Raw genomic sequence first — 15,052 nt, 5'->3', positions numbered from 1 at the left:
AGCATACAATTCAAAAGCACTCTCATCAAAGTATTCAAGAAATATGTACAAATATTTTAAAAAATTACTTGCCCTTTTCTACCCATTTCCAAACCAACTTCCAAACCAAATACAATTTTAGAAACCCTGTAGCATGTAGACTTCTGGGGGATCAATTTTAGTTGTCTTTGCCTTCAACCATGAGTGCTTGTCAAGTATGTAAAACTTTTTTAAAAATTCTTGCCCATAAAATTTTGATGCTGAAATTCAACAATTCTATGTTAAGTTGGAAGTTAACTTTATGTTAACTCTGTTAATTTTTTAAAAATATTATCCTCTGATCCACAATAAAAATGCACACATTAAGTGCAGAAAGTGAGGTTTTAAATCATTGCCTGTTTTCATCTGCCACTTTTGCATTTCCATGCAAGTTTGTTGGTCTCTGCCATCCCAAAGCACATACATTTCCCCACCCACACTGGTATGTTATTTATGTTCACTTAAGGGCGCCAGTACCAACCTCTGTCGGTGCTCGGGCAGACTAACTTTGGAGCCCCATTATAGGTAAAATACAGCAACCATTTCCAATTTCACTCTGCCCACACAGCTATCTGTTACTATTTCACTTTCCAACCTGTAAGCATAATCACTAACTTTAAGAAGGAAAGACAAATGCTCTATACTGCTAAAAGTTTAAAGGCCGCTTTGTAACATTGCTTTCCCCAGGCATAACATTTAGGAATAGGGTATGGTAAAAGCTGAACTGGCGTTGGTAATTTTTTCCCCACACTATTAATGCTGAGGCAGGAGCTCGACTCTTCATGGACATTTTAAAGCAGCTGGAGACTTGGCAGTTAACTCTGAAAATGACTAGCATCTGCTGTGGTGTGGCAGTTCCTTTGCCCTCAGTAAAGCACTCTTTAGCCTTAATGTGCATTGCTTTAAGTCTCTGGAAGATTTTTATCAAGGGGAAGGGGTGGGGAGGAGGAATGAGCACATTCCATCAGTGGGGGCTCCTAATCACTGAAACAAATGGAGGCTAGGTGGCAGCATTTTTTTTTTTTTTTTTTGGTATAACAGTCAGATTTATGACAATCTGTCAGCATATACGGTATATATGTGGAGCTGGTCTAGGAGGTCAAATAATTATCTTATTCCACACAGTTGACCCCCCACCCCGAGTAGAATTGTGTTAAAAAAATGTAACATTTAGAGATTTTCAAATAAATAATCAAGGAAGAAATATATAGGGATTGTCAAAATGTTAATTCCTATTTTGGATAAGTTGTGCACTGGCTATTTTTAATGCATTCAGATTTATGCAAGCATACTATATTAAATGTACAAAGAGATACACTTAATATTTCATTTCGTTTCACCATAAACAGATCCATCCATGAAACACAGTTCTTAAGGGTGAAGCCATAATCAAGAGAAAGCAACACCTCTTATTTTAAAAAAGGAGGGGAATGAAGTCATCTGTCCAAGAAACAAATGTTTACCCAAGTTTTGTAAAGAAAAGTGACAAACAGGATATATCCTGCTTAACATCACTTGTGTCTCAGTATCCAAATTCAGTTATACTGAAGCATTTTGCTTGAGCCCAAAGATAAATATGTATCTTCAGCTGTGATGTTATTTGTGTCTTGCTCAAATATTGTACATAAAAATGGATCAAAAGGAGGCTGTTGATCCAAAACACAAAGTGTGAGGTGCTACATCTAGTCCCACTCGCTGCTTTTAAAAAAATGTGTCAACCCTCAGTGCATGGGTTTTGAAGATATTTTCCTTGTGCAAGGTACTGTTCATCTAGAAACCCCAAATCTGTTCTCTTCCAGGTGGGTACAATTGAAATCTAAAAAAATATCACAACGGGCTCTCAATGAATGCAAAGTTTCCCCACAAAAACAGCATGCTGTTAAAAACCTGTGCAACATGAAGGGAACGCCATCATGCTAGCTGAAAAAAAGGTTGGCAAAACAAAGTCCTCTGGTAAGGTAAGGCAGGGATTTGAATATGTAATGCAAGTCAAACAAGTCCTTTCTCAGCACAGTTCATTTTCTTGTAGTTGTCTGCTCAAGCCACCTCCAATGCACATTTCCTTGGCATCTTCCAGTAAGAGAGTCTTCAAGCTATGCCATGTATATAAAAGTGTTGATATCTGATTCATCTCTTCTGATATATTTGTGTTCTATAAGCCATTCAATCTGCTCTTTTATCATTTTCTTCTGTGGCAAGAACATGTTCTTTAATATTTCTACTAGTTCAGTCTGAAGCTGAGCATTAGTAATTTTCTTCCTCATTTTCATTATTTGGATGATAGCCTCCTAAGCAAGAAAAAACAGTAAGAAAAAGCACTTTGGGTGTGTATTGTACAAGGCTAACAAACCAAATGTATTTAACTGGTTGGCAGAGAAGACAGTCAATTTCACAAGCATCACTTTGTAAATCACAGAATTTTGAAGACTAGGGCTAGCTACCTATTATACTAACTGAAAAAGAAATATCTCCCAACAACAGCCAACTTAGCTTAAGACACACCCCTCATTTTAGATCTGTACTTACCAGCTTAGTTGCATTCACATGGACTGCTTCAGCAACATACAGGTAGTTAGCAATTATTTATTTGTTTACCTTTATCTGTTTATATTTAAAAGCATTCCTAATGTTAAGCAAATATTTAAAAAATCTCTTAAGCAGTATACAAATATACATAAATGATAAAAACAACAAAACAATGTAACAGAGATCTTCAGATATTGCCTTCAGAGTTGCTAGACACATAGTCACAGCATCCAAGAGAAGAAAACATTTTGTACTAACACAAGACAAAGTTGCAACTATGCTGGTAAAATTGAAAGTCAAACAGGGTTCTACCATTTTATTTTAATATCATAAAAGCCTATTGCTTTTGAAAACTGCAGGGGTATGAGTAATGGCAGAGGGCAGTTTGTGAGAATAACATTTAGCCTCTCTAAGCTAACATATTACGTAAATGTATACTGGAGAGGATTATGTAAGTTATGAATTTTCAGCTAGAAGGTTTGGGACTAAGATTGTCATTATTAAGCAGGCTCAGACATTCAGCCTGAAAGCTAAGTTCTTAGACGTTGTAGGGCATTGGGATCAACATCTCATGAATGCTACTGCATGTGAGCCAGGGGTTTGAAACTACCAACGTATGGTCAAACAGGACAGAAGGAATACAGAAATCAATTAAACAAAGCACACACATTGCCACTGGGCAGCAGTGGGTGAACATTCCCATGGCCCTGGAACACACCACACGTAGATTTCTGCTAGGGTGGCACTACAAATCAACCTTTTGTGTCCGTGTGGCACTACCAGAGTTACATGGTTTTGATGACACATTTATGTATGAATGCTGACTTTGAAATTTCAGAAAGCATGGATGACACTCTTCCAAGCATAATGACAATACCGTTTGCTTTTTATTGCTATTAAAACCAAAGTAGCTGAATTCCGCATCCCATATCACCATTTGTGTGCCAATGGAAACACATAAAACACACAGCCCTAGTCATGATAGATCCACAGCAATTTTGCAACTCAGTCCCTGCTCCTATGTTGTGAATAAGAAAATTTGCTTCTGTTCATGTTGCCCCTCATTCATGCTTTGCACCTGTGTAGCTTGGTGCAAAGCAGATTTCCACCTGCCTGCATTGTGGGGGGCCCTTTTGATCACAAAGTCAGATAGTTAAACATTAATTTCCACCTCCTACAGTGACAGATCTACTCTTCATTTAATTAGATACACTGTAAAGGAAGGCAAAAACAAGCTGTCGGGTACTGAAGCACTTCAGACTTCAACAGCATACACAGATATCATACTTGTACAGTGGTACCTCTGGTTAAGTACTTAATTCGTTCCAGAGGTCCGTTCTTAACCTGAAACTGTTCTTAACCTGAAGCACCACTTTAGCTAATGTAACCTCCCACTGCCGCTGCACTGCCAGAGCACGATTTCTGTTCTTATCCTGAAGCAAAGTTCTTAACCTGAAGCGTTATTTCTGGGTTAGCGGAGTCTGTAACCTGAAGTGTATGTAACCCAAGGTATCACTGTAGTGGTGTAAAAATAAATAAATCACAGTTGAACAGTTAGAAAACTGAATCAAAGCCAGAAGGTTATATAGGATTAACGTACCTGCGTCCGTAATATTCTTAACTGGACTATCCCTTCATTTTCCTCTTCTCGCATTCTCTCTGTAGTTAATTGAAGTCTGCCAATTAGGTTTATCTTACCTCTCTTTTGAACTTTTGCATTTTTTCTGAAATAATTAAGAATGAGATGAAGCAAAATATATAGGATATGCAAGATGCTTTCACTGCTTAGTCCTAACCCAAAGAGACTCTCCAAGATTTCAGGCAACACTATTTCTGAGTGCTAATGCTCAACAACCTTTATTATGATTAGGATTATCATCATTACAATTACCTGCCCTTCACCCTAAGGTTCCAGGGCAGGTGACAACAATTAAACCACAACACAAATATTAAAACACAATCATTACACAATGTTAAGAACAATTCAAAACGAATTTAAAACTTACAAAAATATGGTGGATCCTAAAAAGGTGCATCTCAAGTGTCAAAAACAAGGGTGAAAAGGTGTGTTTAATTGGGGACACTGGGGACTCAACCAAAGTGTTGTGTTCTACCGCTATAAATACAGGTATCTCTCCACTTGTAGGCGTTCAACCCATGCATATACACATCAGCAAGATTAGTTGTAAGTTGCAAAAATGAAGAGTATTTATTACAAAATTCTGACCTCTAGGAAAAGGACTTGGTTAAACATGTTTGCCAAGTACATCATGAAAAACATCAAGAATGAAAACATTTGAATTGCTGCCTATAGGTAGGATATAAGATTTAAGAACATTTCAAACCTGATAGGCCAATGCCAAAACATTCAGTCTCAATTATAGTTGATACCAACAGCACAAATGTCAACCATTTTATGTTTTGCTCTGATATGATCCATCTCCAAAATGAAATCTAAGTATTGTTGGACCAAAAATTGTCCTTCATCTTCTACAAAGCACTTAAGGAATAAATCAATTCTACATCTTACATTAAGCTGAACTCCTGGTTCACTGAGAAGAGGGTTCCTTCAGTAAAGTCTTTGGGTGAGTTGACTTGAGGTTCATATGACAAAACCTGACGTTTCAACTTTGGAAATGCTACAAGTGACTGTTGAGAAGAAAGGTGAGAGTGAGAGAGAGAGAGACCATAAAAATATGCTTTCAGGTGAAATTTTGGCAAATCAGCAGTACAGTCATACCTCATGTTGCGTCCGCTTCAGGTTATGTCTTTTCAAGTTACGTCCCACAGCAACCCAGAAGTACCAGAATGGTTACTTCCGGGTTTTGCCACTCGTGCATGCACAGAAGCACTAAATTGCACCCCGTGCATGCATACACGCGGCACTTCTGGATGCGAATGCTTCGAGTTGCAGACGTGCCTCCGGGACGGATTACGTCCGCAACTCGAGGTTCCACTGTGTTTTGTCATGCTATCTGTTTGCTAGATACAAACACCAGAGAAATCCTGCTTTATTTTAACTAGCTGCTAAAACGGAACAATTCTTATACACATTCTTGTAGCAAGCTAAGCAACTGTTAACAATGGAACAATGAAAGCTAAAAAACATACAAATACTTTGAATAAAGCTGTCCCTAATTCTTTGACAACACCCTTAGCAAAAGGAAATTATAAAAGTTGCTCTTGCACCAAACTGAGTTATTAAAAACTTATGGGTTGTATCCAGCTTTGTTATTTAGCTGGTGGCAAGACTTTGGTTAAGGCTTGCTTCTGTCACTGAAACATACAGGGAATAAATTAATTCACAGAAAAGAGAATTAGAGTCAGAGTGAATGTAAAAAGTAAGTGATGTCTGTATATCTGGACAACTTTTTCTGGAGCAGTGATTGCATAAGCATCCATAATAAATTGCCCACCCCCAACCATACAAAAAAGTCCTGAAGAAAAGTTCATCTCGAACTGCTGCACAGAGCCAATATTACTTGGCAAGTTGTAATCATGTTTAACTACCAGCAAATGAAATACACACCTGACCACTTTTTCATCACTATTTTGGAACTGTAAGATATAGCTTCCCTTCCCCCTTACACTGAGAACAGGCTGTTTTGATCAAAAACATATGAATCATCATCAGTAATTCTAACCATAAAAAGGCAGTATAAAAATAAGATGGGAAGTATGACAACTCTTAAAGTTCAACAACTTTCATAGCTACAGTATTATCTCCCGCCTCTTCATTAACTGTTGCCCAACTGTTACAAAGTTCATAGGAGTCTTTATTTGTTTTTGTCTATTCTATTGTGGTTTTAACTTTCTGGGTGTTTTAAGTGATGGGTGTAAATATTTTAGTGATAAATTTTATGACATAAACAAACAGTCCTGGAAAAAGAAGAGGGAGGGAGGGAGGGGAGGGAATCACAGACCTCTGCTGCTCTGTGTTCTGTCCTGCCTACTGACACCAACTGCACTGTTCTGATATTTGTTTTATTGCGATTTTATTAACGTATTTTGTTTTTACACCTCAGTCACCTTGGAAGGGTGTGTATCCTTAACAGTGGTACGTAAATAACAAATAGGACTTGACTTAACATTAAGACTACCAAACCAATTTCCAAGAAAAGATCATTCAGGAATTCTGTGCAATTATCACCCTCTCAATATTATTATTGTTTAGTTTTACGTGACTTAATTTTACTTAAAAAGCATAGCAGATTGAGCTTAGTTTCAAAATTATCCACCCAACACTCACACCCTTGTTCCTATAAATAAAATTAAGTTTAAAAATCTGGGCACATACCCACAAAGTTCTCCTGAGCTCAGCATCAGGGAGTTCTGTTGCCAGTTTAAGGTTTTCAAAGCTGATCTTCTCTCGGGGTCTTTGGTTCCAGGCAAAAAGCACAGCCAGCTGAAACGTTGTTACCTCCAAGTCATACTGGCCAACTTCATTCTTAAAAGTTATCTGTTAAAGGGACCAAAAATTATCCATGAACTGTACTTAAGTACAGACTTGTCTCCAGCTCACCAAGACCAAGTAAATATTTACATAAATACAGAACAGAAGTGACTGGCACATGCATACATACAATTCCATTGGACATAAGGTGATGCCAATGAAGTTTCCTGCCGCTGTGGTTCTTTTTGTAGAACTCTTCCACCTCAGGGATGAGATCTTCTAATTCCGTGGGCAGCGAAACAAAAACCTTTTCAGAACTTCTGGACCAGGCCCCAGCATTCAAAATTTTGATATTCACAGAATCCGCTGTAAGAACAAACACCCAGAAGAATTCCAAATCAGAATGTAAGTCACACATAGCTAACAGCAAAACATCTCTGACAGGTTAGCACAATAAAGAAACTGACTCTTTTCATGCTGGAGTTAAGCAGCATGATTCTATGTAACATAGGAAAACAAGAGTACCTGGTAGGGCAAGTTTATTATTTTTGTGCATTTCCTTGAAAGCCTGGTTCAAATCTTCAGATACTTTGATATCCTGGAACATTCTCGCCAGCTTATTTACATAATCTGCTGGCATACCTACTTCCTGCATAAAGAGATGGCAAATTAAATGTAGGCACAATAGGATCTTTAAAAGGAAGGGGCTGTACTACACAGTAGCATTCTATTTTTCAAATGCAGTTAATTCAAAAGGTATAACCCGCGTAGACAACACACACACACACACACACACACACACACGTGCTTGACAGCTACATGGGCCTATCAGATAATGGAAAACCAGATGGTCTCAAGTGGGATGAAGCAGCATGTTGATAAATGTAAATCTGGAAAACACCAGCTAGTATGGCCTTAGTAACTACTACACTTGGCAATGTCCAATGATCAGCTCTGCACACCTAACACAGCAAGTCTGAAAATGTTTGTTATGTGAGTTGCATAACTATATGAAAAACAGTTAGGGCTCTATTTCCCCTCCACCAAGTTTCTTGGGGTTGGATACCATCATGATGCAATTTGTTTACCTACAAATGACTTGGCCAGAAATAGAGTTTGGCCTCCAGTCCCATTATATATGCAGACATTTTTTCTTTCAGGAAAGGAGTAATTCTGCAAGCCTCCAGGGAGATTGCTCCCAAAGTTCCTGCATCAGTCAAAAGTCTTCCAAGGTGTTAACTCATTTACTGAAGGAATGGGTGCCTACTAACCTCTTGAGGGAGGGGGAAACAAACTCTCATGAGATGCACCTGCCTAGAAAAGAGAGCCGTGCAATGCTCACAGAGAGGACTCTTGAGAGGACTGAAGTTATATCATCATAAGGAACTTAATCTAATTAAATTATGTGTTCTGTAGCTTATTCTGAGAGATTGTGTTTTATAGAAAATACTGTAAGCCTAAGTCTTATGAAGGGACGTGGGTGGCGCTGTTGGTTAAACCACAGAGCCTAGGGCTTGCTGATCAGGTCAGCGGTTCGAATCCCCGCGACAGGGTGAGCTCCTGTTGCTCCGTCCCTGCTCCTGCCAACCTAGCAGTTCGAAAGCATGTCAAAGTGCAAGTAGATAAATAGGTACCACTCTGGCAGGAAGGTAAAAGGTGAACTGCTCTGGTTTGCCAGAAGCGGCTTTGTCATGCTGGCCACATGACCCGGAAGCTGTACACCGGCTCCCTCGGCCAGTAAAGTGAGATGAGCGCCACAACCCCAGAGTCGTCCGCAACTGGATCTAACGGTCAGGGGTCCCTTTACCTTTAAGTCTTATGAAACAACGCTACTACTAATTTTCAATATTTTAATTTTAAAAAATACTTAATTTTAAACATAAAGGCCTATTCTAAGAAGGGAATTTAATAGCACACATCCAATTTGCAGTGCTAAAAAGATACTAATACGTAGACCCTCAATAATTTATATTTAAAACATTAATATTTGCACTATTTAAACAAACTTTGATGAATAATAAAAACATTAGGTTTTGAGATACTTACTCTCAGCCATTCTACCATATTCTCTTCTATTTCACTATCTGCTGATATATCCAATATAAGACGTCTTGTTAAATGAGCTTTGTGGTATCTCATGAAAACATCTTTGTTCTGCACATACTTGAGCACCAATAGCTGTTTAAAAAAAGCATTAAACTAGTTTCAGTGGTTGCTACTAACATCTATTGTTACTGCATAGCCGAGCCAGGAGGTGGCAAGCTCATACTCCCATATTGAACTTTCGGCAGTCATGCTCCATGAAACGACTACAGATATAATTATATTCCTTCTCAAGCTATCACTGAGGAACAAATGTGGTTTAACAACACATAGTTTCACTTTTAATTGAAATGTTCTGCATTTCTCCCTTTTGATCACAGCCGTATCTGATTCTGCAAAAAAAAAACCTACACAGTAGCATTGAGCAGTTAGTGTGCAATACAGTGTGCTTAATTTTTTCTAAAACAAAAGGTGCCAGGACTCAAACACAACAGTACATGGGGACTATTTAGCCTCCTTCTCACACTACTCACATTTATTAATTATTATTATTTTATTAATTTTGTATACCACCCTTAACTCAAAGATCACAGGGTAGTTCACAATATAAAAATACAAATTGAGAACAAAAAATACACAATAAAACAAAAACAAACTAATAACTCCCCACCCCCACAAAGCAATAAAAAGGCGAAGTGTGTTGAAAGGGGTCGTGGGTTGGAGGATGCCACACTTTTAGAACAAAATGCACAGCTGCTCCTGGCCTCACAATTCACATATTAGCATTGACACTAGGGGCAGAAAAAATTTTCTGCAGTAACCTCCACAAGAGGCTACCCTGAGCCCTCAAACTCAGTGCAATCAGAGTTCCAGGGAAGCCTCCATATGTAGAGATTTTGTGTGCAAATGCTTCTTTGAACCAGATGTCTCTGCTAATGAGAGGATGGCCAAGTGGGAGAAGCTGCTAGCCATTGGGGCAGACCTAAAGGCACAACCCCACATGTTTTCAGTACATTTTGCATCTTCACACAAGTAATGCATGAAAAGAGGATTTTGTGAAAGGTCTGAACCCCACATCAGACAACTTAAATTGCATGCAACTGTCAGACAGATTAAGGAATAATACTTAATTGTGCATAAAATTAAGCTGCTACTCTGCACCCAGACAGCAACTAGATTAAGAACTGAACTATTGTGGCATTGAACTTCAATGACTGTCTCCCTCCCTGTTAATCCTGCTGTTTTTTGGAGGCAGGGTGATCAAAATAAATTTTGCAGGGGATCACAATTGTATTTTTTTTCTCAGATAAAAACTAGAATCTGCACATACCACTTCTTTAAGCTTTGCTTCAATTTCTTCAGAGGTTAGTTTTTTGCTAAGCGGTGTTTTCCTCAACAACATATCACAATAATTCGCAAGCAGCTCTGGGCACTTGGACTCTGGCTGTGTTTTCAGTCCAACACTAAACAAACATGAGAAGTAGTTATCAAAAAATTATACTGAGCAGCCCTCAATGTGAAGTTGCACACCATTATACCAAGTCAGGCTTTTGCTAATAATTAAAAGGGGGGGGCACACTTCAATATAAAGGACAAACATTTACACACTTTCCTTAAATTCCATTTGCTTCTTTTCCTTCCCAGGGTCCATATGTTATTTCACAAATGTAATTAAAACGGAAAATAGTAATTTCTGTAAATGAGTTAGCAGAAGGTACTGTACTCAGAAAGCCAGTGCAGCACAGCATGTATGAGAGAAGATTCCAAGTTTGAAAGAATTATTAAAACAAACAGCTCCTCCTAACATCACCACAAGCTGTGTGTGACTTAAACTCTGGGCCTACTATTAAATGAACAATCAGAAGTTACAATACGGAGAATATACAGTACAAAAGCACCACAAGGCAGGCACTTTCATGGGACTCCTCTGAAGGTGGTTTCTTTCAGCTTCTAGATTAGAACAGTGTCAATTATGGTGGAAGGATTCAGAAATTTCAAGTGTTTCAAGTATTTAAACATAATGTGGCATTGCAACTTCCAGTAATTTGGTGCTTACAATTACCGGTATCTGTTTGTGGTAAAGGACGGAATATACAATGTCGAGGATGGGAAAGATGAATGTAAGCCCAAGGTGGCCTGGAAAACCAAGTTTATATAATAAACTTGCCAAATTAACATCAAACAGAATGCAACTAAATTCAAGCCAATATTTGAACAACTTACCCCTTCTGTTTCAATGGTAATTCAAGTTTAAATATTGTGGCATCATTAACAACAGCTTTATATGCCTAAAATAAAATGAAAACATCCATTCAATTCTGAACACGGGAACAGATTCCAAAACTGACCATTCAAAATCTTCATCTTTCATTTCAGACATCACACAGGGCTGATTGCAAAGCTATGGTTTGGCCAGTAAGAGCTCCCTGAAGGTTCATGGTCTCCCCACTTTCATTGCAGTATTAAGTTTGAAAGCTAAAGAGAATTAGTGGGAGCTGGCACCTATGCTTCGCTAACCGGGAAAGAGAAGGAGAAATGCACATAGGTCAGTGGAGGTTAGGTGTGTGCAAACATGCTGTCATGGAAAGGTTGGACACAGAAGAATGGTATGAGGAACCAGCTGGAGGACCCCCAGCTGGAGGTTGCTGATGGGTGGTCAGAGAGAAGACTGGAAGGAGTAGGTGTCAGAAGCTGAAGAGATAATAGGGCTTAGTGAGTGGGGGAAATCTGTGGAAGAGAGAAGTCCAGAATCAGAGCCAGAAGCTGCAGCAGGAGGGGGGTGGGTGAGAGGGGCCAAGAGGCAGAGGTGAGTCAGCCTGGTGAAAAATCACAGGTGTCTCCCTCTCCTGCTGCAACTAGCTCCCCTTCCTGCTGGTCTCCCAAGGACTAGGAGAGGCATTAGCGGGAGGAGCAAAAGCACAGGCACAGTCTCAGATTGCTTGAGGAAAACCCTGGAGAAGTGACATAGCCAGCTGTGGACCTTCAGTCTCTGCAACTGTCTCCTAGGGGCAAGACCTACTGAAGAAATGTTGATGTGCTCATTTAGGCCTGGCAACCCTGTGCAGATCCTGCTTTTTTCTAATAGAGAGTTCACTTACTCCGGGTGACTTACTTCTGCCTCACTCCTGACACATGCAGGGTAATCCCAATTATTAATTCAGCTGAATATGATGTCTGAACTAGCTAAACTATTCATAGAAATGTAACAGTTTTGTTGCCTGCAATCTTAAAACCTATCATTATATCAGTAGTATACCTAGTATTAGTATATCATCATACCTTGTGATGGTATTCTCCAACATTTTATATAGGGTTTATAGTATTAGGACTTTCAATTCATTACTATTTCTATAATCATCTTAAGAAATCCCCGACTTAGATGCTTGGGCAATATTGACATATCATGATTAAATAGGCATGTATAGCTGTGACAGTATCTAATGTAATTGTATAAGCATATGATTGAAATCTTGCAATTACTTCTATATAGAGAATTCTTAAGATGACAGTCAGATGCCTAGTTATTATATTTTTCATTTACATCATGCAAGTCCCATAAGCATCAATAACAAATTGTAGACTTGAAACATGAAGTATGCCATTGTGCTTTAAAACACACAGTATTAAAAACTGAAACAAATGGCCAACTGAATTAATAGCCATCATACCTTATCTCTGGCAGTAAGAAATCTTGGATCATCTTGAAAAGCTTCTTTAACCAGCTTGCTAAATCGATTAAATAATGTGAGCAATTGTTCTACATACTTTTCAGAATCCTAAAAATTGAAGAAGCAAAGCAACAAAAAATAAAAAGCCAAATCTGTGAGAAAAAATAGCACATTATTATTAATCAGTGGCACTGGTAAACTAAACCAATTTTCTGTGAATTACTTATTTTCATGGAGGGTATTGAGTTCAAAAGTAATTACTTAAGCAAAATTTTATGAAGCACATTAACAATTTTAAGTTCAAACAATTTATAAAAAGTTTTCTGAATTATATTCCTAAAATGCATTTCTTGGAAGTACCTATATTCTACAGAAATTTCTGCTAAGTACAAGTTGTTAGAACAAAGGAACAAGAACTATTCAAAATATATTAAAAATGGAAATTGTTAAGTGTTAGTGGACAATTTGACAGATATCTGGTTACTGTCAGCTTTTTGATGCATCCCTTTTTATAGACTGGAAAAGTACACCAGGTGCTTCCAATAAAACTTCCAATATTTGATATATAGGGAAATCTTTCTAAGGGTAAGGGATAAAGTCAAGAAACACCTACTTACAGTAGTAATAGTCTCAGCGGCTGCTACCATATCTGCTAATCCAGCACTAACAATATGCTCTTCCAAATCTTTCAACATAGGCTCTATTCCATTAGGAACTTTATCCATCAATGAAAACATTAGATGCAACTCTGAAGACAAAAGAAGTTGAAGAAGCCACAAGTCAATTCATCTGTAGCAATGCATCTAGAAGCTTTATTCCAGAGAAGCTTTCTTCTGTGAACCACCCTGAGACCTCCAGGTATAGGGCAGTATATAAATTCAAATAATAATAATTTCTACAAATTGCAAGATGTTCAATTCATGCTCTCTTAATTGCAAAATGCCCCTCCACTTCACAAACTATTGGTGAAAATTCTATGAATAATGACATGAGATTATCCAATGGGTCTGTTCAGGCTTAACCTGGGCTCTGTGCAAACCACGATGTGCAAACTGGAAGGCAGCCTTGAGAACCCACACTTTCTCCTCCATGAACTAATTTCCCCCTTTCCTTTCCAGCATTAACCATAGTCTTCCATCACATACACACCATGGTTAATCAATACCAGGATCCTTGTAATCTAGGCTTTGAACTATGGTATATGTGTATATAAGCAGTATATAAATGTTGTGAAAATAAAGTAAAATAGGCTTGCTGGGAGAAGACAGAAGCACCCTGAGGCTCACAGCAATCAAAACAGATGTGAAATATTTTTTAAAAAAATCTGTATGTACTGTATTAATAAAGTACACTATAGTAAAGAAGGAATAAAAAGGAATATAGTGCTGATTTTAAATAGCCAAGCTCAACCTCTGACAGAACAAGCAAGTAGGAAGTCTCTCATTATGCTGCCACTGACGTGGATGAAAGCAACACAGAACAGTAGTAGTCATGGCCCTTTTGAGCATGTGTGCCAAGATGGTGGTGAGCTGCCTGAAGAAAACATTAGCCTAGCTCTAGAAGGCTCCAAAATAAGGCTCTGCACAGGCACAGTACCTATAAATGGGACTGCACTGGGACCATGAAAGAGAACTATGGTTAACCCTTGGAAGGGGAGAGAAGAGAAACTACCTTGAGTGCCATCAGGGGGAAAGGCAGGGAATGTAAAACAAATAAATCACTGAATCATTCAGGGAAGGATGCAGCAGAAAGCAAAACTGTGAGGGAAGAAGTGGCCTTATGGACCAGTCTTCTCCAGGACTATGCAGCGAAATTCACTGCAATAGCCCAAGTTCACTAATCAATTTCTCAATAGTTGCAAGTTCCCATAAAGTCTCATTCCCCTTGAGAAATGAAACTTATACTTGTACGACGTTTGCTACCTTGCTATATTCAGCTCTGGACTAGTGCCAAAGAAGTGCTGTCAGGATGAGAAGCCAAGCATATTTTTTAAAGGTCAGATGCCTTTTGAATTCCCAGGCCTAACTGCAGATGTTTATACCATGAAAGGTGGAATCCTCCATTTTGAACTAATTGCAATTTAAAAAAACAACACACACAACAAATAACATATACCATGTAGTAGAGTAAATTAAACAAAAGGTTATAGTGTGTACAGTTGTTTGTTTATGCAGTCTTTTTCTTCTGATTTTCACCCATGGCTTGTCATCAACATAAACCTTTGCCAAAAAGGCGCATAAACTAATAGCATTCCTAGGGCTTAAAGGTATGCCTGTTCACCTAAATGATAAAAACTAAGTAGACCCAAAAGACAGACAAGGCTGTTGAAATACAGCTAAAAGCATGCAGCAGCAGTCGTAATGCAATATGGTGGGGCCAAGTATGCTTTCAGCTACCACTGGAT

General features: G+C 38.4%; 1 protein-coding gene across 2 annotated transcripts in view; it reads right to left on the bottom strand.

The window, feature by feature from the left end:
• Positions 1-1,716: 1,716 nt before the first annotated feature.
• The window catches only part of CUL5 (cullin 5), a 29,745-nt gene continuing 16,409 nt past the window's right edge, over positions 1,717-15,052 (bottom strand). For both annotated transcript variants that reach the window (XM_033146234.1, XM_033146235.1), the window contains 11 exons: positions 13,266-13,396; positions 12,649-12,756; positions 11,204-11,268; positions 10,311-10,443; positions 8,984-9,115; positions 7,463-7,586; positions 7,128-7,303; positions 6,842-7,003; positions 5,075-5,193; positions 4,145-4,268; positions 1,717-2,306 (listed from right to left, as the gene is read on the bottom strand). In XM_033146234.1, coding sequence (XP_033002125.1) covers positions 2,112-2,306; positions 4,145-4,268; positions 5,075-5,193; positions 6,842-7,003; positions 7,128-7,303; positions 7,463-7,586; positions 8,984-9,115; positions 10,311-10,443; positions 11,204-11,268; positions 12,649-12,756; positions 13,266-13,396 — 1,469 coding nt within the window. In that variant the 3' untranslated portion in view covers positions 1,717-2,111. The remainder of the gene's footprint in view (positions 2,307-4,144; positions 4,269-5,074; positions 5,194-6,841; positions 7,004-7,127; positions 7,304-7,462; positions 7,587-8,983; positions 9,116-10,310; positions 10,444-11,203; positions 11,269-12,648; positions 12,757-13,265; positions 13,397-15,052) is intronic.

This window comes from Lacerta agilis, chromosome 4 (genome assembly GCF_009819535.1).
Source record: "Lacerta agilis isolate rLacAgi1 chromosome 4, rLacAgi1.pri, whole genome shotgun sequence".
Taxonomy (NCBI): Eukaryota; Metazoa; Chordata; class Lepidosauria; order Squamata; family Lacertidae; genus Lacerta; species Lacerta agilis.
The sequence above is the reverse complement of the archived record's forward strand: the minus strand, read 5'-3'. Positions and strand labels throughout refer to the sequence as shown.